This window comes from Eptesicus fuscus, chromosome 11, assembly GCF_027574615.1.
Source record: "Eptesicus fuscus isolate TK198812 chromosome 11, DD_ASM_mEF_20220401, whole genome shotgun sequence".
NCBI lineage: Eukaryota > Metazoa > Chordata > Mammalia > Chiroptera > Vespertilionidae > Eptesicus > Eptesicus fuscus.
Window position 1 is genome coordinate 72,767,340 of NC_072483.1, and position 27,366 is coordinate 72,794,705.

At 50.4% G+C, this 27,366-nt stretch overlaps 1 protein-coding gene across 1 annotated transcript; it reads right to left on the reverse strand.

Moving 5' to 3' along the window:
* Positions 1-1,265: 1,265 nt before the first annotated feature.
* Positions 1,266-19,537, reverse strand: VIL1 (villin 1). Its single transcript, XM_054723088.1, has 19 exons — positions 19,463-19,537; positions 19,066-19,140; positions 17,857-18,053; positions 16,255-16,363; positions 15,980-16,090; positions 14,280-14,482; positions 14,087-14,165; positions 13,774-13,872; positions 12,980-13,133; positions 12,353-12,453; positions 12,128-12,265; positions 11,364-11,522; positions 10,220-10,399; positions 9,555-9,700; positions 8,751-8,895; positions 8,151-8,339; positions 6,673-6,741; positions 5,440-5,580; positions 1,266-1,662 (listed from the first exon to the last, which is right to left on the reverse strand). The coding sequence occupies exons 1-19, from the start codon at positions 19,535-19,537 to the stop codon at positions 1,549-1,551; spliced, it is 2,484 nt and encodes an 827-aa protein (XP_054579063.1). The 3' UTR covers positions 1,266-1,548.
* Between the last annotated feature and the right edge of the window lie 7,829 nt (positions 19,538-27,366).

Below are 27,366 nucleotides of genomic sequence, written 5' to 3' on the forward strand. Positions count from 1 at the left end.
CCTCTTACTAAGGCATCTCCTAGGCCAGTGGTCAGCAAACTGCGGCTCGCGAGCCACATGCGGCTCTTTGGCCCCTTGAGTGTGGCTCTTCCACAAAATACCACGTGCGGGCGCACACGTACAGTGCGATTGAAACTTCGTGGCCCATGCACAGAAGTCGGTTTTCGACTCAAGAAATTTCAATTGTTGTACTGTTGATATTTGGCTCTGTTGACTAATTGAGTTTGCCGACCACTGCCCTAGGCCATTGAACTCCTTCAAAGAAGGGATCCCCTTTAACTTATCACCAGAGGGAGACATATGTGAAAAGGAAAAACTGTTACTCTGGGAAAAGTGTAAAAATTCTTCAGACCACCTGCCACTGATAAAGAAAAGCCTACAGAGGACTCCAGAACAAGTGTTCCCTGGAGTGTTGGGTGCTCTTCTAAGAAGGGGCAGCTCGCCGAAACCGGTTTGGCTCAGTGGATAGAGCGTCGGCCTGCGGACTCAAGGGTCCCAGGTTCGATTCCGGTCAAGGGCATGTACCTTGGTTGCGGGCACATCCCCAGGGGGTGTGCAAGAGGCAGCTGATCGATGTTTCTCTCTCATCGATGTTTCTAACTCTCTATTCCTCTCTCTTCCTCTCTGTAAAAAATCAATAAAATATATTTAAAAAAAAAAAAAAAAAAGAAGGGGCAGCTCTAGAACAGTATGGTGAAAGTGGTGCAATACCCCAGGACAGAAATAATGCAACCACCTTTTTTGTTGTTGTTTTTAATTAAAATAAAAGGTGGCAATGACTATGGTTGGTGCCAGGTGGGTACTCGATTTATCAAGGGAACACTTTGTAAATTATATAAACGTCTAACCACAATGATGTACACCTGAAACCAGTATAATACTGAATGTGAACTGTAATTGAAAAAAAAACATCTTTACATGGTTAGAAAACAGTGATGGCACTCACTCCAGAGCCCATGATTATAACATTTGATTCAATTTCTTTAAAGCAAGGAGGGGAATTGAGAGTCGCTGATTTCTTTGTGCCCTCTCTGTGTGTAAACATCCCAATTAGCATGTAGGTACAGATACCTTTATAATCTGAAATTGGGTTCATTTCTTCATTTTTTTTAAATTAAGTTTATTGGGGTGACACTGGTTAACAAGATTATATGGGTTTCAAGTGCACATTTCTATGATACATGATCTGTATATTGCACTGTGTGCCCACCACCCAAAGTCAAATCATCTTCCATTACCATATATTTGGTTCTTTTTACCTCATTACCCTCCCCCCTTTCTCTCTGGTAACCCAAATACTGTTGTCTGTGTCTATGAGTTTCAATTTTATTCCCACGTGTGAGTGAAATCATATGGCAACCACCTTCTTGAGAGCTGAAATTGGGACCACAGCCTCCTTCTGGAGGCATCATCTTTGTGGAGGAATAGGTTAGTAAACAGAAGCATTGCCACAGACTGCTGCTCACAGGTACAAGTAAAATTTCTCAATTAGTAAAGGATTAGTACCAGTAATAACAAAACAAAACTGCTTTGCAACCGAAGCTACTCTTAAAATAGTCCATTGGCTTTCTTAAGGTTTTGTTGCTTCCATCGAGGCAAGGCAGAGAAGGCAACTGGAGTCATCCCCAAGGCTTTGGTGAAATCCTCAAGGGACAGGTGCTCCTAGAACAGGGACCAGAAGGCAAAGGTCACACTCTTTCCCAGGGTTTGCTTCCGTGAGTCATACAGGTGTGGTATAGAAATCAAATGAAGAGCAAAAACGAAATGTTAGGAGGACTGGGAAAGGGATGAGGAGGCGGGTAAATTCAAGAAATTGGATCCCTGAATTGGGAGCGTAATAAAAAGGACGCTGACAAACATGAGATAGATTGAGCTCCTTTTCTTTTGACACGGTCAAGTTCACACTAGCCCTGAAATAAGCAGGACATTACTTAGCTTGGTTAAAGAGTTGCTTCTCTTTCCAGGTCTTAGTTTTCCTCTCTGTAAAATGGGAGAAATTTCTCGCTGGCTGGTGTGGCTCATTTGATTGAGCATCTTCCCATGAACCAAGAGTTCGCTGGTTTGAATCCCTGTCAGGGCACATGCCGGGATTTCGGGATTTCGGCTCGATTCCCAGTGGGGAGCACACTGGAGGCAGCTGATTGATGTTTCTCATAGATGTTTCTACCTCTCAAAAACATTTTCTTAATGGGAAAAATTTCTTAAAGGCCAATTTTCACTTCTTTTTAATGCTTTTATGGAGATGAGAATAATATTACATATGAAAGGGCATTGGAAATGAGGTCTCTTATTCATCTACCTCCTTATCAAACTGTGACCCTCCAGCTAGGATTCACCTTTCTAGGCCTTGGGTATCTTCAGCCATAAGATGAGGGGATTGCCTGACATGATCTTTGCTCCCGGCTGGTATGATGGTGATACTGTTTAAGGCCAGCTAAATACCCTCAAGGCACATTCAAGTAAGAACCCCAAATTAAAGCTGCAATAGAACAGCACCCTCCAGCCTTCTTCTCTGCTTGCTGCCTCAGGCACCAGGAGGAAACAGGGTGGCGTGAGAGCAGTGGGTTTCTTTTCCATTACCGGGAGTTGGTTGGGGAACACTGCTGACTCCCGCAGAGAGCCCTGGCCTGAACAGCTTGTCAACACCTGCAGCTGGATTTCAAGTTCAGGTGGTTCTGATGCCCCAGTTCTCTAACCTGTCATTAGATTTGCCTCCAGCCACCAGGCTCCTGGAGCACTCCCCACCCCCACCCCCACCCCCACAGGCAGGGCAGTGACGTGCCTTGTTTTGGAAGAAGAGAGTAAATATGAGTGGTTTGGGCATCAGTGAATAGGGAAGAGCTGCCTACCCCAAGTCTGTTTGTAGCTTCCCCTCCCCGCCAGATCCCTCACAGCTGTCTGCAGTGTCCTCGGCCTGTGAGTGGCTTCAGGTGCCCTCTCTGGCCCACCCAGGCTGGCTATGCAGCTTGGTGGAGACTTCTGGACTTTGACCTTCGGGCTAGATAGCAGAGACTGCCCATCCCAGTGGACTTGTATCTTTCCATTGGTCCTGTTCTTGAACCCTGCTATCAGGCCAGCTGATTGCCGGCCTCACCCATGCCCACATCCGCCTCTCTATGGCTTACTCACTGGTGTTCAAACACTTAGATTACACTCTTACTACTGCCTGCAGTCAGACCCATCATCCCACTGTTCACTGTCACTGGCTCCACTTCTGAATTTGGAGCAGCCAGAGGTCTGAAGACCTCTCCCACCTTCCCCACTTGGCATTGCACCCACAGCTCTCCCACAAGAATGTGCTACTCCCATGATAAAAATCAGCAATAGACAACTGATTTTTTTAAAAGGCTCAAAGACTTCTTAGACGGCTTCTACTCCCTTAGGGTTGTGTTGGTTCCATGTGCTTCATTCAAAATTAGCAATCCATTTAGCCTCCTGTCAATCACTTGGTTCAGTAACACGGACTGCCCTTCCCTTTAGAAATCCTTTGTTTATGCCACCTCATATGATGGTAACAGTGGGACTCAGAAGACCTGGTTCTTGGTCTGTCTTTGCTACTAAGTAGTTATATCACATTAGGCAAGTCACTTCCCTGCTCTGGACCTGAGTTTTTTCAGGAGTAGAAGAGCAATGATGATCACATCTTACATTTATAGAGCACTTTTTATGCACTAGAGGCTGGGCAAATAATATTTATAATACTATAATTACGAATAATATATTTGTATCACCCCAGTATTATAGTGAAGACACAGATGGGCTTATCTGGGAGAGAATGCATGAAAGTGGTCAAGGTGAAGGGCAGGATGTAAATGCTCTGGAAACAATACACTTCCATATATATCGGGCCCAAACCCCTAACAGACTTGGATATTCTTGGAGAAATCAGGAATCTCTCTTCAGTGGATGTCCTAATTCATTTGTAAGACTTCTTTATGGTTTGCTACACACAGAATAAATTTTTTCCCTCTCAGCACCCCATCAAGCTAGATTTGAAATCTATTTTGGATCTTCATGAAGTGGGAATGAATATTAGAAATGTGTTTTTAACGAGTTCTTGCCAAACTCTTCCCCCAGGGGATCCATGCAGCTGCAGTTGCAGCTACCAGCTGGGTCTGCCCCGGCGCGCCTCTGAATTGCCTGCCCACCGACACGTATTTCAACCCGGATGTCTCCCAGGTGTCTCAAACCACAAAGCTTCACTGAACTCATGATCACCCTCTAAGCTCAGTCTGACTCAGGGTTTTTTTGTTTTTATTCTTTATCTCAGAGAATAACACAATTCCCCTTCTCTCTCACACAGCCTTTATCCAGTACTTACCAAGTGTCATTAATTTTATCTCCTATAATTTCTCCAAATCTTCTCCTTCCCATCACCTTCCCCACCACCACCTATTATGCTAAACTACCATCTGCCTCTCAGCCTAACTTCCGGCTGCTGCTGTTGACACTTTCCAATGCATTCTTCACTAAGCTGCCACAGCGGTCTTTTAAAAGTAAAAACCTGACTGCCATCTGCTTGCTTCAACCATGATGTCTACCTTCCACTTTTTTTTTTTTAAATATATTTTATTGATTTTTTACAGAGAGGAAGGGAGAGGGACAGAGAGCTAGAAACATCAATGAGAGAGAAACATCAACCAGCTGCCTCCTGCACACCCCCTACCGGGGATGTGCCCGCAACCAAGGTACATGCCCTTGACCGGAATCGAACCTGGGACCTTTCAGTCCGCAGACCGACGCTCTATCCACTGAGCCAAACCGGTTTCGGCCACTTTTTTTTTTAATATATATTTTTATTGATTTCAGAGAGGAAGGGAGAGAGAGAGAGAAACATCAACGCAGAGGGAATCATTGATCAGCTGCTTCCTGCACGCCGCACACTGGGGATCAAGCCCACAACCTGGGCATGTGTCCTGACCGGGAATCTAACTGACCTCTTGGTTCATAGGTCAATGCCCCTGACCCTCCGGCCAGTTGCCCCACCCCACTGCTCACACTGTCACCACTGCTCACACTGTCACCACTGCTCACACTGTCACCACTGCTCACACTGTCACCACTCTGGCATTTTGCTCCACCCTGTGCTTATTCCCTGCCTCTGGGCTTCGTGCATGCTGTTCCCTCCTCCAGGAATAACCCATTCTGCCTGAATAATTCCTGTTCACCTTTCAGAAGGAAGTCTTCTCTGACTAACCCAGGTTCCTTTTATAATACTCTTCATGGCACTTATCTTCACTGAAATTAAATAATAGTGTGATCAGGCTCCTTCCTCTCCCCACACTGAGATGTAACTTCACATGAGGGCAGAGACCAGTTGTGTTTTGTTCACCAGGTCGTCCCCAGCATCTGGTCATCTGCAGGGTACAATCTGGGGGTTAATTAGTGTCCAACGAATGGACAGGCCTCAGCTCTTCCTCCTCCTCAAGTCTGACCCACCTCCTTCCTGCAGGGGTCCACACCCTTAGGGAGCTCCTCCACTGGCTTGTTCACCAACTGCTCCAGCGGAAAGACAGGTAGAGGCCCAGGATTGAGGTTGCTGTTAGCATTGAACACGTCGGGTTTAGGGTTTGTGATCTCCTAGAGGAGAAAAGGAAACACTGTTACTTCAGCTGGTTTGCGGCTATCTCCCAAGCTGCCTTTCTGAAGTCAACATCGATCCTAGGGCACCTCCTCCAAGACGCCTTCCATGACCCCACTTCCACCGGCCCACCCACATACACATACACATATACACACTTGTCAGCCAAAGCTTGGTGGTGTGTATCCAACCAAAGCCAGTGGTTAAAAATGACTCTTTCATTCTATGACATATGAACGTCTCCATGGCTTCCCCCAGATGTCCGAGGTCTACTTTAGACATTTATGACCCTCTCTCTTATCTGTTGTGAACTTGTCATCTGTAAAGTCACATAGCCTTGACCTATCCATACTTTCCTGCCTGTACCATCAATCTAGTAAGAAGGGTTAATGAACGCCACCAGTTTCTCAGCCTGTGGTGGGGCTGAGGAGCCATAAATGTTATCTGCTGATTATACTGGTGAGCTTGGGAAATCACTCCCTTGTTCTGGACACATTCCTGCCAGTCTCATTGGCTTTGTTTTATCTGCAAGCCTGTGAACTTCCTAAAGGAAAGGTTTTGCTTTCGCCTTTCCATGTCCCAGACCTCCAGGCTACATACATTTCTGTAACTAGCTGAAAGATAGCAGGAGTTGCATTATTCTACCTGTAGAGGGGATCCCAAGGGTGACAATAGTAGAGAAATCATTTCTCCAAGTGTCATCTATGGGCTAACTGCATCACATTCCCTGGACCCTATTGAAAAACACACGTATTCCTGCCTCTCAACACAATTTCATAAACCAGAATCTTTGGGAGTGAGTGAGACCTTCGAATCTGTAGCTTAATATGCTTCCCTTACCCCCAGTTCCCCATCACCCAGCCTCTTGTGCGTGACAAAATGTGAGAATCATTTCACTAGCGAATGGAGAAGACAAAACAGCTAGAGATAATGAAGTGAAACAGCAGGAAGAACTTCCATGAGGCGTGGGAGGAAACGGTGGGAAGGAAAACACAGGACACTGGCATCTTCTCTGGAGCTTTCTTAGCTCCCACAGGTTTGATTACGATCAGATGCCCACTGCAGGGCCCAGCCACCTGCCCCATACTCACAGATGTGATCCAGCCCCAGTCCCCAGAGTTGCCAAGCTCTGCCTTCAGGTCCTCGTAGGATTTGGCGTTCTGCATATAAAACAAGCAACAAATTAGGCCTGGCTCTCAGCAGAGGAGACAGAAGACCATTTTCCTTCAAGAGTTGAAAGAAGGCTGGCCTACAGCCTGGGGCTGAGAAAGGGAAGAGGGAGCTAGGCTGGGGCTGGAGGAGGGTCCCTGAAAAAGGAGATGGGATGATGAGGATTGGCAATGAAGGTCAGAAAAGGCCCAATTTGGGGATGGAGGTGTATGATGATCTTACCCTGCCCTCAGAGGCCCATGCAAGCAGCCCTTCAAAGCCTTAAGAACTCTGCCTACACTGTAGGTGCTGAAGGACTCGGGGGTCCTGGAAAACTGGGAGGCTCTTCTGAGAGCCTGGAGGGAACCGTGCCACAAAGGAGTAAAGAGAATAGAAGAGACCAAGGCTCCATGAGCCCCATCTCCATATCCCCAAGACCTGCATCAACCATGACACATGAGCTTCCATTATGATGAATGAATGAATGAATGAAGAATGAATGAATGAATGAATGAATGAAGTCTGAGAGCGAAGCCAGCACAGACTTGAGGCGAGGAAAGATAGCCAGAGTTGTTGACTTGGGACACTGAAGATGTGAATTGAAGAAGTTCTGGCACCTGAATTTGCAATGAGATTTGTTTGACTCCATCCTCAAAACTAAACTCAGCCCACTGAATTTTTTAAAATGTATTTGAGGAAGTTAATCAAAGATCATCTGCTGTGCCAATTTAGCACACCCAAAGCCACCAGGCCGGCCATCATTCTAATTGCCTTCCTCTTTCCTGCAGAAACCTTTGCTGGGGTTCCATCTGAGGACCTGCCTTCTGCTTCTCTCTGGGGCCAGTTTAAGAAAATCCGGGGGAAGTCTGAGTCACTGCCTCTCAGGAAGGACCACGTGTGTGACCCATTTTGCTTAGAATTTAGTGCCACGAGGACATCTGTGAACTTTAGAACTGACATTTCCTTTCACCTGGCATGAGGACCCACCAGCGCTGTCCCATAGAACTTCCTGTGACGATGGAAATGTTCTCTTCCTGTGCTGTCCAATGTCGTAGCCACTAAGCCACATGTGGCTATTGAGCACTTAAAGTGTGGCCAGTGAGAAGTTGAATCTTTAATTTTGTTTCATTTGAGTTAATTTAAGTAGCCAGTACAGCTCTTACCAATAATGTGTAACAGCTTTGAACTAAAACTAATGTACAAGCAATGGACTGTCATCAGCCTGAGTTTCCTTCCCTCACCCTTGCCCTCACCCTCACCAGGGGGCTTCATAACCTCATGGCAGCCTTACTTTTCATTCTAAACTCTTCATGAATATATCACATGTCATCTACCACCCTGCTCTCAGGATGCACCATGAGGAGCCACCTGGAGAAGGATGTGCTGGGCTGGTAGGACCGGGGTGGGCTGGGCCACTCACACTCCATTTGAAGGGATCCCATGCCAGGAACCAGCCCGTGAAGGTCGGGGGCTCGTGTCCCTGCTTCACCACGATGATGGGGGTATCAGGGTCCCGGCCACTGGGGTGGGTCTTGAGGTATTCCTGCACTGTGGTGGCAGCGGCTTTCTTCTCGTCCTCATTGGCATGCTTCCCGATCCAGAAGAAGACCTGTGAGAACCCGAGCTCTGTCAGTCTGCCCTGTCCTCCCGGCCACAGGCTCTGCCTCGGTTCACCCAGGTTCAGCTGTCCAACAGAGGAGCCTGACCTCGAACAGGCACATCTGACCCTTGACTTTGCATCTAGGCAATGAGGAGGTTGGACAGATGCTCTCTACTTGGATATCCTGCAAATTATGTGACTTCAGAGCCTAAGCCCCTCAAAAACACTGCTCTGCCACGTGAAATAAGTTGGATTTGGGAAAAGACATCCCACACAGCAGCCCCTGCAGGCCGCCTTCTTCTTCCTTAGGCTGCTGTGTTCCTAACACTGCTCCCAGGAAGAACATATATGAGAGCCAAGGAAACGTCAGATCTTCCCTATACCTAAAGCCACTGTTCCTTGGCCGGGCCTCAGTCCTACCTGGTCCCAGACATCGAGCAGAAACACATCGTCCTCTTCCAAGTCATCCTGAGTGAAGTCGGGGATTTCTGTGGCCAGAAAGCGCCCAGTCTGGTTGGAACATTCAAAGAGCCGGGGGGTGAAGACCATGGTTTCCTCCTGCAGTCTGCCGGATGCAGAGGGATGGTGTTGGCAGGAGGAAGGCGTGGGAAAGGAGAATCAAGGACACAGAACTCTGACGGAGGGACTCGGACAGGGAAAGCCAACCTCCTAGGAAAATGCTCCCTCCTCTGGTCACACAAAAGGTCCCCCCTCTTCCCACGAGTCCAAGACGGCTCCACGGGAGAAATTCCCACCGATTTTCCAGGACATGCATTCCAGTGGCTCTTCTCTAGCCCGGTTAGGAAGTTCTTTCTGATACCTTCCTTCTATCCCTCCTGCTGCTACTCCAGTAAATGACCTTTTGCTTTTGAACTGGGGGTCATGGACCTTCTTCAGAAAAAACATTTGAAAGAGGGTTTGCAGCTTTCAGGTCCCTCCCGTGTCAACCCCAAAGGCAGAAACTGGATGGGCTCTGACATCTTCTTCCCAAAGAGCAAACCTATAGCCCTTTGAGCTGCCTCCTCTGGCTGTGACCTCTCTTTACCAGGGAAACACCCCACCAGGCCCCAGGCAGACCATGGTGCGAGCACAGCTATAGCCCCTGTGTCTAAGAGGTTCTGAGAGCATTGATGCGCCTGACTCATCTTGTGGCCCTGGGGGCCTGGCACACGGGGGTCCTCAATCCATGCCTGCTGGAGGCAGAGGGACCCCATAGTTACTCACCTCTTGGTGTTGGCATAGGGCGCCTTCCCACCCAGGGCCACCCAGAAGTTGGCCGGCTCCTGCCCTTCCACCACCACTTGCTTCTCTGTCCGGGAGATGATGTCAGCAACCATCTTGGCCATCTCCCGCTCGTCTCCGCTGCAGCCCTGGGGAAAGGGAGGCTGGATGTACTAGGGAGACCATCTCTGGTGCCATGCTGACCCCTACCCTTCCACCACATTCACTGAGCTCTGGAACTGCGAGGGCTCTCTTGGATCAGGACCCCGAACACATGGCCGATGCAGGGACAGTTCTCCCATTCTCTGTCCTCAACACTCCAAAGAATGACAGGGGAGGCAATAGATTAGAAGCTTCACTCACCTTACAAGGCAGAAGAAGGACTATAAGAGGCTGAGAGTCCTCATTGCAGAGGTAGTTGGAGAAGGAGTGACAGGCACAGGGATAGTGAGAGAGAGCCTAAGACATAAAGACAGACCAATACTCGGATAGACCGGGGTGGCCAGAGACACACAATGAGAGACTGACTCAGACAGAGGCAGAGAATCTGAGCATGCCCAGACCCAGAGCTGCGGAGGAGGGGACAGGGCTCGAGGCAGCTGGGCCTGTTCAGCCAGAGGCTCCCACCCTGTGCCAGGTGTGCTCTGAGGCTGGGGGCCTGCACACACCTTCCCACACCACAGGTAGCAGCAGGACTGGGTCTTGAGGATGAAGACATCATTGGAGTTGAGGGAGGTGGCCCGGGCTGGGACCTCAAAAGCCTTAGTGTTATTGGCGCTAGTTCCTCGGACCTGAAAGAGCCGTGTGGCGGGCTCGGGCTCCGGGTTCTTAGCCCGGGAGGTGCCTCCCTGTAGGGTGTGAGGAGAAAGCAGAAATAACTTAGTAACGATGAGGGGGCATTAGAGGGACACAGAAAACCAGGGAGGAAGAGATGGGGTAGGGCCTGCCTGCCCCTCCGGGTCCGCTGATACATCAAATTAATCTTTCTGAAACATTTGGTCATGGCACATCCCTGCTCAAAAACCTGCAATGGCTCCTACTGCTTATAGACTAGAAGCCAGCCTTTCAGAGGGTGCAAACTGCCTTCACTCTGCTCTCTCCAAACCTTCCAGTTTACCTTGGCCAGCCTCCTCACTGTTCCCCACAGATCCCTTCCTCCAGGCCTCCTTCCTTGCTGTGGCCCCTGCCCTGCATGCCCTCGTCACACCTCTGCTGAGCTCTTCAGCTGACCCCAATGTCAAGACTTTTTTCAAACCCCCTTTCCACTAGGAACTCCATGCCTATTCCCAGATTATTGCATTCACATTCCCCTTTGAATTCAACGTGTATTCCTGGCATTCAACCACATGGTGCCACAGGCTGTGAGCTCACTGCTCTCCCAACAAGATGGTAAATAGAATGAGCAAGCATTCTCCCCACTTGGCGCTTTGCAGAGGGCTATGTACTTAGGAGGTTCTCAGTAAACAGATTGTTGCTTAAATGAATGCAAAGCTGTCTGTTTCATTATGTTGGAAGGCACCAATGCATTTGAACAAGTTCGTGGTTTAGGTAAATCTAGCCAGAATAACTTGCTTTTTCATATAAAGGATCAGAAGAGTTGAGGTGTAGAGAGAAACAGTGCTTGCACATACAGCGTGCTCATCACATGGATGTTTAAAGCACTGAGTGGTGTTTCTACATCAGTGATGGAGCCTCAACCGTCCTCTCCTGTGGTGTTTCTACATCAGTGATGGAGCCTCAACCGTCCTCTCCTCACCCACAGCCCGCCCCCATCTCCTGGACGCCCACCCTGCCGCAGTCCAACAGCCACACCTGGTAGACCACCATTTGTCCCTTGAAGATGGACATGAGATGAGGTGGCTCCTTGCCCATCGGGACTCGGATCTGGACCGGTTCATTGTTGTACTTCTGATCCAGCATGACGGCTTGATAGGCCGAGGCTGTGATTTCATCCTGGCTGGCCTGTCTGCCCTGGGATGAGCAGAAGGGAAGGGGTGGGATGAGGTCAAGTCCTGAATCTGACCCCACTCCTGGCCTCAGCGACAACTCGCTGGCCCCAGACCCAACTGTCTTCCCCATCTAACCTCGCCTTGTCACAGCCAGCCCAACCTGCCCCTGATTTCAGTTCTGATCCCAGCCCCATACCCAACCCTTTCCCAGCCCCAGCCCAGCCTGACCCACCTGAAACCCCAGCCTTAACCCCAAACTTCCTCTCCTCCTCGCTGTACCTTTCTCTGGGAAACACCATGGCTACCACGTCACTCACCCCCAGCATCTCCCTGCTCCCTCACATCTGGACACAGAAACCCACAAAGCAGGTGAAGGGAAAATGCAAGAGGTCATGAAAACCAGAAGGGAGACTCAAAAGGGAAAAAAAAACAAAATGAGAAAAGGGTTGTTGTGAATGGGGGTTCTCAGTATCAGGGGATCTCACAGCCAAAGCAGTCCCAAGATGGAAAAGAGGTGAGCTCCCTGTCACCAGGAGTATTCAACCCAAAGGGGATGGCCACTTGGCCAGGGTATAGTGGGGTAGGAGCTGAGCTGGCCGTGTTCTGGAAGCGTGGGCGGGGCCTGACCTGCCAGATGTAGAGCAGGTAGTGCGGCTTCTCTCCGATGAGGTAGGTGTAGAGCAGCAGGTAGCAGTCGCCCCCATAGAAGTGGCCCAGCCACTTGGACTCCACAGGCACCAGCTCGAGGTTCTCAATGCGCCACACCTGGGGCCAGTACCAGGCGAGTGTGAGGTCTGGGCCAGGCTCCACCAACCCTCGCCCCCAGGCAAGGCCTCCCTCCCCTCATCATACCTGCACCTCCCCACTCCCGTCATCTACCATCCTCTGCTGGGCAGCCACCTGAGGCTGGACATGCATGGACGTGGCATCGAACTTCACCTGCTCCACCTTGGCTGGAGTGAAGGGAATCACAGATGAGGTCCCCCGGGTCCTCACAACAGCCCTGAGGGGTGGCTATAATCCTTAGACCCATTTTAGAGATGATGAAACCGAGACCAGAGAGATTCAGTAGCTTACCCAAGGTTACACATGGCAGAGTTATAATACAGAACCGTGTCTCCTTGTCCCCAAGATTCATGCTTCACCAGGGCACCCCAGGGGAGCCCTTTTATCCTCGCCCAGGTGCCTGGCACTGAGCTTGCCCTCAGCCAATATTATCTGGTGAGAGACTGAGCTACTTGGTTTCCAGGGAGACCCAAGCCCATTCCAAATGAGACACAGGTCATTCTGAGCTCCCGTTTGTGACAACTCCTGAGTGTATCCATATGCCCTCATGTCCCCACACCAGCTGGGGAGCACAGACCAGGGTAAAAGTGCACACAGAGGAGGGGTCGCCCGGAAGGAGCGCAGGAGGCAGACCTGAGTGCTCTCCTGGCCCCACTCCCGGCTCCCAGCCACCCTGCCTTGCCCGGCCCTCACCCACGGAGCCCACGGTGTGGGTTTTGCCCAGGCCTGAGGTCTGGTTGGGCACTGTCCACTTCTGGAAGAGCTGCTGGAAGACGGCGGACTCGGCCCCATCATTCTGCACCTCCACCTGCGTGCTCGGGGGGTACTGCTTGGCTTTGATGAAGTTCTGGGGAGAGATGGGGAGGCTGGGGCTGTGTCCCACTCCTAACCCCAACCCCTGGTACAAGCCAAAGCCTGGTTCTTACCCCTGGTCCCAAGCCCAAACTGGAACCCAACCCTAGTCCCAATGCTGACCCTGCTCTGGCGCCAACTTCCGGTCCAAACCAGACCCTAAACTTGACACCATCCCAAATCTACCTCTGACCCCCACCCCAAGGCCAACTCTGACACCATATTTGACCCCACCTCAATTTTAACCCCAGCCGTCAGCCCCATTGTCAACCTGAACCCAATCCTCAACCCTACGCTGACCCCAAGTCAGTCAGGGTGACTGACTCCAGCCCAACAATGACCCCAAACTCTGACTTGGCCCTGCCCCATGCTGACACCATCTTCTCTGTGGGAAGGGCGGCCTCCATTTTTCTTCCTCCATTTTCTGAACTCAGCTTGAGGTAGGAGCCCACATCCTCAGGAGACCCCCATGTTGCCTGGTGCCCAGCTCCCTGGGGTGCAGAGAACCCTCAAGATGACTCTAGAGCAGACCCTCAGACCCCAGTGGGGTCAGGCCTGGAGCCTCCCCTGGCCTCTACGCTCCAGTCTGACCCTCTTCCCTCTCCCTGCAATTCTCTTCCCGACCCCGTGCCCACCAGGGCCTGGCTCATGGCTCCTTTCCTCTCCTGGGCATTGGCCTTCTTCCCCTTCCACACGTAGATCTTCAGGCCCCCCTGGTCCAGGATGTAACAGTCCTAAAGGTGGGAGACAGAGACCCAGAATGAGGGCCTGATGGTGCGCAGTGCTGGGCTGGGGAACTGCTGGCACAGAAAGTCTCCCTCCCACACCCTCCTGGGCCTCCCTACCTCCAACCCCCTGCCCCCCAACCTACCCCACCCCCCACACTGCTTGGCTTGAGGAAGCTTGGGAGCCAGGGCGGGGGGAGGGGGTGGTGTCCAGCCCTCTCACCTCGTGATTGAGCAGGTCTTGCGTGAGTGGCCGCGTGGCGACTTCTCTGACCACCAGCTTTCCCTCCGTGTCGGACACGCTGCGGGACAACGGTACGGCATAAACCAGGGGGGCTCACCCCCTCAGCCGGCACTCTGCCCCCCCCTCCCAGGAAGTCCCCCACCATCCGGGAGGAGCCCAGCGGGGCACTCACTGGTACAACTTGAGGGCGGCCTTGAGTGCAGGCTCCACCACTGTGTCAGGCACTGCTGCCTTCAGCTCCCTGCGCTTGCCCAGCACATGGTTCATGACCTCCATCAGCTGCGGGGACGCCTTCTCGTTCTCCCCATCCACCACGGCCACGTAGGTCCGCCCGCCCCTCTCCTGGTCCCGGATCTCCTTGGCCAAGGTCATGCCCTGCAGAGAAGCCCGGTGACCCACGGAAGCTGGCAGGACAGGACCAAGCCACAGCCCGCCCTGCAGCAGCCCCGAGGGGTGAGGCACCCCAACTTTTCTCCTTGGAGGGGAAACCAGGTAAGAACCCGCTGGGAGAAGGGTGTTTCAGGTGGACATTGTTCGCCTTCACTTTTCACGTTGTTTGAAATTTGTGATTTTACTTCACAATTTTGGACAAGAGCTGAGCTCTGAAGATCACAGTACTCAGTCTCTTTGCCCCATAGCATGCTCAAACACATGTGCACACACACACAGTCATATACACACACAGCTTCACGTGTGCACACACACATATGCACAAACCCACACACCCAGACAGCACAGTTTCTCCTGTCCTCACACATAGACACACACACACTAGGGTGAACAGTCCACATGTTCACACACACACACACACACACACACACACACACACCCTGGCTCATCCTCCTCAGCCCAACATCTACTGTTCAGTTACGGGCATTGAGTCCCACGCCACTCTCCCTCCTTCCAAGGTGATCTCACCCATCCCACATTTCTGTCTCCAGCTCAGCTCTCTGCTCTCACCTTATTTACCCAACTTCCACAAGAGTCCCATTTTAAGATGTCCAAACTGAACTCTGGATTTTCTTCCCAAATCTGTTGCTTCCTGATCTTTCCCATCTCAGGAAATGGGACTCGGTCCAGCCCTATACTGGTAATTGCTCAAGCACAGTGTGAATTCTCCCTCTCTCTTCACCCCCATGCAACACACAAGTCTAGTGGATTCCACCTTCCCAGGCCAAGGAGCCAGGGCACCTGCCCCACTCCTCACCTGATGGACAGAGGGCTCCCGGGGCCCCTTAGCCCCTTCATCCCCTTTGTCACTCAGAAGTCAGGTGGCCTTCAACAGCCTCCCTGGCACTGAGAACAAATCCCAACCCTCTTACACAGCCTTTTGACCACATAACACGCCCCTATGAGACAAGCTCGCCTCCTCTCCAAGCTCCCTGAACCCCCGTCTCATGCTCTCACTGCTCAGGCAGCCCCCCAACCCATTTCTCTCCTGCCTGAGGGCCTTCTCCTCCCCACCCTCATCAACTCCCAGGAGCTTTCCCAGAATTCCCAGCTGTACACCCCACCCTTCACTTCTTCATTATTCCATTCATGTCCATCCTCCATTGGATGCTCAGCTGGAGGCCAAAGCCAGGGCAGGGATCTGCCCCCTTCATTCATCACTGATCCCAAACGCTTGGCACAGGATGTGCCACACAGCAGGTACCCATTAAATCTCAGGGGATTCGCCACAGGTGCACACACGCCAACTCCAACATGCATACCTGTCCCCAAACACATGGAGTTTCAGATCCACCTTCAAACACCACCCCTGGAGAGAAGGCCTGGGGAAATGGAGGCAGCTGGGCAGCAGAAGTCTGGGGGAGGCTGGGTGCTGGTGGCAGGGTCGGGCTTGGGGGAGGGGTGATGCATAGGTAGGTTTACCCTGAGTCTCTCCATGTGGTTACTCTCTGGCCCGTTCCACTGGATGATAAGCTTCCCGAGGTCCAGGAGGAAAACATCCCCACGGTTGAAACTCTTCCAGGACATCTCCACCTGGAGAGCCATGGGGGAGGTGCAGACCCCACTCAGACCCCTTCTGTCATCCGTCATCTCTTCCCCATCGCCTTCCAGACCCTCACCCTTCTTCGGCCTCTGCCTTTCACCCCAACTGGGAGGGGGACAGGAGGCCATGCCCCAGGGCTCTGGTTGATGCCCACCTCTCCGGCCACCACGTTCCTCTTGCCCTTCACATGCAGCAACCGCTGGACCTCGCTCGAGTTGGTCTCCACGTGATTCATGCCAGAAGCCACTCCCCCTTTCCGGATCCTGAGAAGAGAGGTGAGCTGATCCCCGAGAGTGGGCTGGAAGTGTGCCAGGATGTTTGGCTACAGCAGGGTCATCTGAGGGCTGGGGCTGGATGAATGCATGAGGCACCTCAGGTGCAAATTTTAAGGAGACATTCGCTCTCAAGGTCATGCACGTGTAAGGTCCGTGCATGGCCCGCCTTTGCATGACCCTGGCAGTGAGTGCCTCCTGGAAGTTTGCTCCCTAGACCGCTTCATTCCACCTTAGTCTCTCCCCTGCTGGAGTCCTTCAAAGACAGGTGCATGGCAATGTGGAAGGACAGTACAGGACTCGGAGGGCAGGGGCGGAAGAGAAGGAAAAGGGTAGATTCCGTGGACTGAACTGTGTCCCCTCCCAGCCTCATATGCTGAAGCCCAAACCCCCAGTGGGATGGTACTGGAGATGGGACTGCTGGGAGGTAATAGATTTAGAGGAGGTTTAGATGATGTCTTGGGGTTAGTGCCCTTATAAAAAGAGACATCAGAGAGTTTCGTTCTCTTCACCAGGTGAAGACACAGTGAGAAGGTGGCCAGCTGCAAGCCAGCAGGAGAGCCCCCACCAGCAACTGAATCAGCTGGCACCTTGATCTTGAACTTGCCGACCTCCAGAACTGTGAGGAAATTAATTTATGTTGTTTAAGCCATCCAGTCTATTTTTTAATTTTTTTGTATTTTCTGTATTTTGCTATGGCAGCCTAAGCAGACTAAGACAGAAGAGGTGTTAGCTCAGCCCTAGCTGGTTTGGCTCAGTAGATAGAGCATCAGCCTGCAAACTGAAGGGTCCCAGGTTCGATTCCAGTCAAGGACACATGCCCAGGTTGTGGGCTCGAACAGGGGGCGTGCAGGCAGCAGCCAATCAATGATTCTCTCTCATCATTAATGTTTCTGTCTCCCTCTCCCTGAAATCAATAGAAATATATATATTTTTAAAAAGAAATGCCAGCTCAAATGCCCAAATGAGTGAATGCTGCTGTAAGTGTGAGAAGAAGGGGAGCAGCAAGACAAAAGGGAGGGGTGGGGACTGTGGCTAACTGGAGCGCTCCTGGCCTGTAACTACAGACCAGTAACAACTTGGTTCCTGACCATGTGTTTCTATGGGAAAAGTCCAGAGACTGGAATGTGAGCTTTTAGTGTAAAAGGCCTGCTTTAGAGAAAGGAGCAGTCATTTGCCAGTTGGTTGGTTAGAGGGGAGACTTGATATGATACCCTGAAGGATGATTTACAAACATTCATGGCACACGGAGTTACAGAATTTCAGAACGGCATTTGGGCAGCCAAAGACAGCACTTGGAAGGATGAAGACCAAGGGCAAGGCAGCAGCAGAAGTGGGGATGGGGGAGTGGAAAAAACAAATCACCCTCATGGGCTCCCCCACAGCCTCAGGCTCCCTTCCCAGCTCCAGCTCTGTCCCCCAGCCTCAGGTGTGCCTCCCCTGCCCTGGTCCCACCCCCCAGCCTGCAGCGCGCCCCTCCGTACACAAGGCCCTTCTTGAAGTAGCTACGGAAAGCCTCGCTCTCGTTGCCCTGGACCTCTCGGTGCTGGACAGCCCGGCCCTTCAGGAAGTCGTCCATCTGCGTGGTGTAGATGGCAGCCGCCCCTTGCTCATCCTGGGACGAGGCCTGGCCAATCCAGTAGTGGATGTCATAGGACAGGTTGCTGCCCGTCTTGTGGATCTAGGGAGAGGGGGATGTCCAATGTGCCTGGGATCTTGGGCTCCCACGGCGCTCTCCCACCTCCCTGCTTTGCATGGGGTCCCATCACATGCAGCCTGGGCCACAGATGAGCCCTGGGTTGTGGCTCCAGCTCTTCCTCTGAGACAAGGGGCAAGCAGCTTCCCCTCTGGGCCTTGCTCACCGCCTCTTGGAAATAACTGAGCTGGACTATAGCAGCATTTCCCCAAGTGCTGTGCATGGACCAGCTGAGGTCCATGGGTGATTAAGTGATATACAAGCAAACATATATATGAAATTACTATGTAAATATTTTATAGCTACTTTCTGTTTGGGACATGGAACACTGCTTTCCACTTCGGTGATGATATAGTTATATTTTTAAATAAATGTATTTAATTTTTAAAAGTGTGTTATATGCCCGATTGGTGTGGCTCAGCAGTTGAGCAACGACCCAGGAACCAAGAGGCTGCTGGTCAGGGCACATGCCCAGGTTGCGGGCTTGATCCCCAGTAGGGGGTGTGCAGGAGGCAGCTGATCAATGATGTTCTTCTCTCATCGATGTTTCTATCTCTCTATCCCTCTCCCTCTCTCTGAATAAAAAAAATATATATATATATATTTTAAAAAGTTTTGAGAAACAATACAAATGCATTAATAGTACAGGTAGTAGCAGGATGTGGCCAAAACTAAGAAGGTGATATGAAGACGGTTGTGAATTTTGGAAATGTGGACTCAAGTAGGGTGACATTCCACTAACTCAGAAGGTCCCCGAGACTATGAATCCACAGAAGGTCACCTCAGCTGGGAGCTCAGTGGCCCAAGGGCAGGAAGAACCTCTTACAGCTCTGAGCCTACAGAGCTGCCACTAAGCTGGGCACATGGGCACATGGTGAGAACGGTCTGGGGCTGAAGCCAGGCCAGCTCTTGCCACTGCCCGAGCCTCAAGTGTCCTCCCTGACCCCACAGAGGGCTTTGCTCTCTTCAGCCCTCTCCCCCACCCGCCCCTACTCACAGCAAGGAGTACATAGCAGTCACCATCAAAGAAGCTACCAAAGGTGCTGGGAGGAACAGGCACCATCTGCATGGCCTGGGGAGAGAAGGGAGGTCAGAGGGCTGCCCTGGACCACTCAGGACCCGGGCTTCCTCTACCCTTAAGCACAGGAGTTGGGAGAGGCAGAGAGCTAGAAGGAGGAGGGCATGACAAAGCTGATGAGGAGAAGGGCTATGAGGAGGGGAGGGGGTAAAGGAGCAGGGGAAGAGGCCAATGCCCAAGGATAGGGGAGGGGGCACTTGGAGACTGGCACCAGGGGCTCCCACCCAGCAGGGAAGGATCGGAGGACAGTAAGCATAATCCCCAGCCTTTTCTTCCCTCAGTCCTCTTCCCCACCCCACACCCAGGCACACCTCACCTCAATCCTCCATATTTTCACCCCAGGGGTGGTGATGTTGAGGGAGCCTTTGACTTGGGCGCTCAGTTTGGTCATGGCGATGAGCCTAAGAGGGGAGAAGTGTGAGAGGAAGGACTGAGGAGCTGGGAGCGCGTGGAGTTCAGGTGCTGCTCTTCCAGCCCAGCCCTGAGAGCTCCCAACGGTGCCAGGAGGCCAGGGACCTGAGGGGGGGCAGGTGGGGGGGGGGGGGAGATGAGGCTTGGCTCCGTACTGTGGGCCCTGATTGGCTGAGGGCCCAGACCCATTCCTTTTTTTCTTTTTTTCCTGAGACCCATTTCTAATCTTGTCACTCTCTTCCTCAAATGCCTGACTCCTTATCACTTTCTGAATAAAGCCCCCACTCCTTAGCCTATCACTCAAGGCCCTTCTAGCCCCAACAATTTTTCTTTTTGAAAATTTTCATCAAAGATTGGTTTTTAAAAATCATAGAGTTGTGTGTGTGTGGTTTTTTTTTTTAAAGACAGGAAAGAATAACAAGGGCTGAAAAGTGTATGCACCCAAAAGAATTGACAAAACAGGTGTTCAAACAAATGCTTGTACATGAAGTTCATAGAAGTCTTATTCACAATAGCCCCAAAGTAGAAACATCCCAAATGTTCATCAGCAGGTGAATGGATAAACAAAAGGTTGCATATTCCCACAATGGAGTATTATTTAGCACAAAAAGTACGGTACATGTTATAATATAGATGAACCTTGAATACATTATGTTTAGAGAAAGAAGCCAGACACAAAAGGCTTGTATGATATGACTCCATTTATATGAAACACTCAAACTAGGCGAATCCATAGAGATAGTATGGTTTCAGGGGCTGTGGGGAGAGGAAAATGGGGAATCACTGCTATTGGGTATGGAGTCTCCAATGGGGATGTTGAAAAATTCTGGAGTTAGATAGAGGGTGATGGCTGTGCAATGTTGTGAATGTGCTGAATGCCACCAAATTGTATGCTTTGAGGTGGTTAAAATGGTAAGTCTTATGTTGTGTGTTTTACCACAATAAAAACGTGTATGCAGCAGTTTCCTGTTCCTTCCCAGCTACCCCCAAACACCCCTCAATCACTGTTCTCCTGGCCCACAAGAGGTAGACTCCACAAGGGTGGGGTCAGGTTTATTTCTTCAGTACTGAATCCGCCCTCCCCATGTAGCACAGTGCAGCACTTTGCTGGGTGGGTGGGTGGGTGGATAGATAGATGGGTGTGTAGGTGGCTGAGGGGATGGATGAATGGATGGATGAATGAATGATGAATGAATGAATGAATGAATGACAGAGTGAACTCTCCACTGTGAACCACCCTCCACCTACTCAGCTGGGAGAAACCTCCCCTCTCCAAGCTCTTTCACGGTATCGTTTATGACACTTTTGGTTTTGACTTGTAACTGTGTTCTCCACTTCAGCTGCTCATCAGAATCTCGTGGGGAGCTTTTAAATGATACTGACTCTCCCGTGGGCAAGCCACTTCCCAGGGATCCTGATTTAATTAGGTGGGGTAGGCCCGGGCATGGGTGCTTTATTTTCTGCCTTTTGAGAGGCGAGGCATGGGTGCTTTCAAAACTCCCCAGTGGTTCTGATATGAACCAGGGCGGAGGACCTGGTCCCCAGTTGTCCTCGTCCCTGGTTTTCTGCCCCTTCCCACCGAGCCTACCACCCAGCCTGGCACAGAGTTACCCTCCACGAGCGCTCCTCGAACTGATCGGTAATGAGTGAAAGATCAGGGTGCCCCACAGATCCAGCCTCAAAATGACAGCCTGGACTCTATCTAATCTCTGCACCTTGACTCTGAGTCACCTCTTGGGACAATGACCTGGCCTTTTACTGCTCAGAAACTCCCTCTTCTGAGTCCTGAGTGGTGACCCCTCACCCTGGCACTCTGGAGTTTAGGGCAAGGTCTCCCGGCCCAGCTCCCCTCCAGCAGATCGGGGCCACCTGCCAATAGCCAGCACAGAGCTTGTGCCTGGGTCCTGCCTGATGTCCCTGCTGGCCCTGGTCTCCTCCATGAGCTCAACCCACAGGGACTCCTGGCTCAGCAGAACCAATTTGGGTGAAAAGGAAGAGAATGTTTGTTTTATTTCAATCACCACCTTTGTCGACATCCCCTTTTCTTCAAGGCAGATTCTTTGACACTAGCTGTATGAACATGGGGCCTGCTCTTCACCTAGGTTGGGGGTGTCAATTAGATGATCTCTGAAGTCCCACCAGGGACATGCTCTGATTCTAGGAGTGAACAGCAAGAGGAATAGAGGGTAGACACGAGGAGGCACTTCTTGCCCATCAGAGAGGAGCTTCAGGTAAGCAGGACTTGAAAAAGCTCCCAAGAGAGAAATCAGGATTGGGGACCTCCAGCAGCTTGGACAGGTAAGGGGGATCCTCCTCATGGCCAGGGGTGAGCAAGTGGGTTATAGCGAGGGTGGCTTTGAGAGCCCCCCCATGCTGCTTCTCACCCTCCCCTCCCTGTCCTTGTTCCTGCTGTCCCCTTTCCTGATAATCCTCCCCACCTTTCTTCACTTGGCTAATACTTCAATGTTCTTCTGGACTTAATTTAGGTCTCATTTCTCCCAGGAGACTTTCTCAGAATCCCCAGGCTAGTTTCGGGCCCCTCGTCTGGGGCCCCAAAGTATCTGGACCGATGGCTGTCTTGTCCCCCCGACCACATGGTGATGAAACGACCTGTTTGTAAGCCTGAGGTTTTTTAGGCCAAGGTCCTAGACATGTTCGTCTGTGCAGCCCCCAGCTCCTAGCACATAGTAGGTGCTCAGCAAATAGCTGAAAGACTGAACTGTGGAATGGAAGGGGACTGACGTTCTTGGGGCCTTGGAGGGAGTTAGGTTTCCTGTCTGGCCAGGTCCCATCTTTCCTTTCTTCTCTGCTGCCCTGTTGTCCTTAAGAGTTTGGGCCCCAGAGAGCCTGGGATGCTGTCACAGCTCTTAGTCCTCAGTCATGCAGTCCGAGCTGGACAGAGATGTGGCTGTCCCCGAAACAAGGACACCTTCTTGCTTCCCCGGGCCCATAACAACAGAGGGATGGACTCGCCCCAGCCCCCCAGCCTCCAGACTCTGCCCCTACGGACCTGAGGATGCCTGAGCAGGCTTCCTGGGAAGGGGTGGTCAGTATGTCCCAACACCCTAGTCTGGACTGTCTCTTGCCTTTGCTCCCATTTCAGCTGACGGGGGCCATAGTGGCTGGTGAGGCCAGGGGACAACGGGCCCTGGTGGACGGGAGATGGGGCAGGTCGTGGACCAGGGCCAAGCACCAGTCCCCTGCCTCTGCTTTGCCCATTCAATCCCTGATGGCTGTTGATCACACCCTAGGACCCAAGAGACAAGAGTCCCGAGATCCCAGGAGTATCAGGGGAATAGTGACACCGAGAAAGAACCACTTCAGATGGAAGAGAAATGGGTTAAGAGGTGAGAGAGCAGAGGAGGGAGGGCAGTGAGTCCTGGCTAGCTCAAGACTGTCAGAATTTTAAGTCCCAAAGTCCCGCACCTCTGGATTTTCCTCAGGTCCGGGCAATGGGGATGGTTGACACCTGGAGTGAGGCGTGGGCTAGCGGCAGGCAGGGTCCAGGGTGGAGCCTGCACAAGTCTTTACTTGGAAGCCAAGGGAGCCACAGGCTCACGGCTCTTCCCAGACTCCGGGGCGCCCAGCCTCCCCCTCTGGAGGCCCCACGTTGCCAGAGAGAAGCGAGGGACCCTGTCCCCTCCCTGCCCTCTCCCACCACCGATGGTCCCGCGTGTCCCCGGCAGGGTTGCCTTACCTGGCTGGAGAAGGCAGCTGCCACCTGGGAGGTCTCAGGGAGTTGTGGCAAGCTGGCTGCCGGAGAGCGACCTTTGTCCCCACCCCCCTCCTCTAGGAACTGCCCTCTCCATATAAGGAAAGATAGGGCCCTTGAGAGAGAGAATGGGTGAGGGGGTGGGGAGGCAGGTGCCCAGCAGGTCCCTGGGAGCCAGGAGCCTAAGGACAGCTCGACAACCAGACCCCACGTCCCTCACCCTGGGCTCCCTCATTCTGCCAGGGATGGGGTGCATTTCTGCTCAGGGCCCAGGCCCGCACTGTGGGTGGATAGCACCGAGCGGGAAGGAGGCTCCGCAATCCTCCCTCCTCCCCTGGGGGAATGGCTCAGGGGGCAAGGGAGCCTCAGAGCCAGGGATGCAGGGCCAGGGGTTCACTCTCAGGGTCCCTCCAGGACAGAAGGGACCCTGACACCCTAGAGGTCTCTTATACTTGGCATGACACTCGCTCAGAGGGGGCACAAATGTTCTTCTTGTCCCCCCACCCCTCTTCAGGCTCCACCTGGAGTATTTATGAGCTGCCATAAACCAGTGCCTTTGGACTCTGCCACCCTCTCCCAGCAGCCAGCCTCCATTCCCAACTCCTGAGCCTGGGGGCCCAGGATTCAGGATGGGAAAGGAGAGCAACCCTCTCAAGTGCGGAAGTTGGCTTTGCCCACAAATTCAGCATCTGGGCAGCTGCCCTCCAGCCTGCATCCCTGCAGAAATTCTCCTGTCACCTCTGAACTCCCGTCTCCTGGAGGGTGAGATGCAGTGGGCTGGGCGAGGGCAGCCCTCCTCCTGACCACACCTCCGAGTTCTGGAGACCGGATGTTCTATGTGTGCACAAATGTGCATGTGTGTGCAAGAGTGAGCGCTCTCATGGGCAATCTGTTAAGCATAAACACACTGCAATTGAGATTTTGTTTTTGAAAATAATACCCTTCCCTAGCTGGTTTGGCTCAGTCGATAGAGCATCAGCCTGCGGACTGAAGGGTCCCAGGTTCGATTCCAGTCAAGGGCACATGCCAGGGGTTGTGGGCTCGATCCCCAGCAGGGGGCGTGCAGGAGGCAGCCAATCAATGGCTCTCTCTCATTATTGATGTTTCTTTCTCTCTCCCTCTCCCTTCCTCTCTGATATAAATAAAAATATATTAAAAAAGAAGAAGAAAATAATACCTTTTTTTTGTGAATAAAAAGAAGTATATGTTCACTCAATTATACAAACAGGCAAAAAGGAAAGAAAAACTCATCTCTAATTCCACTACAAAGGTAATCTACAGATAAATCACTGTTAGCATTTCTTTCAACAGCGTATGTGTACTATATGTATACTAGAGGCCCAGTGCACGAATTCATGCACAGGTGGGGTCCAGCCGGCCCGCCCTGATTGGGGCCAATCGGACCAGACCAGTGAGGGAGGGGCTGCAGGTGGTTGGCTGGCTGGCCCCACCCTCTGGCTGAACTCCTGGTTGAACTCCCTGTCAAACTCCCGGTCGAGGGGACAATTTGCATATTAGCCTTTTATTATATAGGATGATACCTATCTATGGATCGATTGATCTATTTACATATGTATACTTTTTTTTCCCTGTAAGACAGCGTTTGTTGGGTAAATTACAGAGGCAGAAAAAGTAATTCCTAGAAGACATGGGCTTAGCAAACAAGTTCTAGAGGTAAAGGAAGGGCCCGTGGGGCTTGGGAGTGAGGAAGCTAACTACCATACATACATATAGCTTTTTCTGTGACATGTTTGTTATTTTGCAACTTCATTTTAATTGTCCCACGGCAATCCATTAGATAGCATAATTTCTGTAACCAATAGCTCATTTTCAGACTTCTAAATTATATCCAATTATTTGATTCTACCAAGAATGCTGTGGTAATATTCTTATTATTAAATCTTTGCCATTAGACTGCATTCATTATTATTTCTTTAGGATAAACTCCTACAAGTGGGGTGGCTGGGTCAAAGATGTGAATAAGCAAATTGCCTTCCAGAAAAGTTGTGTTGATTGGTAGCCCGGTGTTCAGGATAGGAGGACAGGAGATTGCCTGTTTGTCTACATTCTTCCCAGCCCTGGGCTCCAGTTTTTAAGAAAATCTTTGTCCGAGTGAGGTATCACCTTACACCTGTCAGAATGGCTACCATCAACAAATGACAAGTGCTGGAGAGGATGTGGAGAAAAGGGAACCCTAGTACACTGCTGGTGGGAATACAGACTGGTGCAGCCATTATGGAAAACAATATGGAGTTTCCTCAAAAAATTAAATATGGATCTGCCATTTGACCCAGTGATCCCACTTCTAGGAATATATCCTAAAAACACCAAAACACCAATCAGAAAGAATGTATGCACTCCTATGCTCAAGGAGCACAATTTATAATAGCTAAGATCTGGAAACAGCCCAAGTGCCCATCAGTAGATGAGTGGGTAAAAAAGCTGTGGTACATTTATATCATGGAATACTATGCAGCAGTAAAAAAGAAGGATCTCTTACTCTTTGAGACAGCATGGAGGGACCTGGAAAGTATCATGCTAAGTGAATTAAGTCAGTCAGAGAAAGACAAGTATCACATGATCTCGCTCATATGTGAAATCTAAGTAACAAAATAAACTGATGAACGAAGTGGATCCAGAGACACAGAAGCACGGGGCAGAGTGCGGAATCTCGGAGGGAAGGCTGGGGAGGGTGAATAGGTGGGAAGTAATCAACCAAGAACTTTTTATGCATATATGCATGGCCCATGGCCACAGACAATGGGTTGGTGAGGGCCTGGGACGGGGGGAAGGCTGGAGGAGGTCAGTGGGGGGAAAAAGAGGACATATGTAATACTGTCAACAATAAAGAATTATTATAAAAAATTAAAAATAAAGTTTGGTTACTCAAAAAAGAAAGAAAAAGAAAATCTCTGTCCATTTGAATGTCAAAAAGAAAATCAGCATTGTGTTGATTTATATATATAGTTTTTATTATCAGTGGGATAGACCATTTTAAAATATACTTATTGGCTATGTCTTCTTTTGTGAATTTTAAAGTAATTTGTTGATTGCTTATATATTTAATGTATTGATTGGTAACCTGCCTGTCATTTATGGGATTCTCTACTACACTTTGGTGCTTACCCTTTAATTTAGCCTCAGGATTTTGGAGGAGAACCTATGTTTTTAAAAATTGTTTCCAATTTCTTTATGAAAATGTCAAAAACAGAAAAAATATAAATGATAGTAAAATAGTATAACAATAAACACTGATGGGCTCAAGAATTCTCATTTGCTCTGTGTGTGTGTGTGTGTGTGGTGTGTGTGTGTGTGTGTGTGTGTGTGTATTTGGAAGTAAGTTGCAGATATCATGCTATTCAGCCCCAAAATTTAGTTTATCACTCATCTCCTAAGAATAAGGACATTCTCCTTCATAACTGTAATACAAGGTCCTGGCCAGGTAGCTCAGTTGGTTAGAGCATGGTTCTGATACACTAAACTTGTGGGTTCAATCCCTGGTCAAGGGCATATACTGGGTTGCAGGTTCAAACCCTGTTGGGCACGTGCAGGAGGCATTCAATCCATATGTCTCTCTCACATTGATGTTTCTCTCTCTCTCTCTCTCTCTCTCTCTCTCTCTCTCTCTCTCTCTCTCTCTCTCTTCTTTCCCTTCCTCCCTCCTTCATTGCACTCTCTTTAAAAAAATATTCTCGGATAAGGATTAAAAAAAAAAGAAGCAACCAATGAATGCATTAATAAGCAGAACAACAAATCGTTTCTCTCGCTCCCTTCCTTTCTCTCTAAAACAATCAATAAATAAAATAACTGTCATACAATTTTCACATGAGAATAGTATCACAAATTATTTATAATATCATCTTCTATCCAGTTCATGGTCAAATTTCTCCAATTGTCCTTACAAGAACTTTAACAGCTATTTTTGTTGATTCATGATCAAATTAAGATCCTGCATTTCCTTTTATTGTTATGTATCTTCAGTATTTTTTTAATCCTTTATCTTCAGTATTATTTTTAATCCTCACCTGAGGATTTTTTTTTTTCATGGTTTTTTTTTTAGGGAGAGGAGGAAAGAGAAACTTTGAGATGTGAGACAC

Coding starts and splice junctions, on each gene's coding strand:
- VIL1 (XM_054723088.1), bottom strand. CDS start 19,537: ATGACCAAACTGAGCGCCCAAGTCAAAGGCTCCCTCAACATCACCACC. Junction 16,091..16,254: donor GGAACGTGGTGGCCGGAGAG/GTGGGCATCAAC, acceptor ATGGCTCTCCAG/GTGGAGATGTCCTGGAAGAG. Junction 13,873..14,086: donor AAGACCTGCTCAATCACGAG/GTGAGAGGGCTG, acceptor TCCCACCTTTAG/GACTGTTACATCCTGGACCA.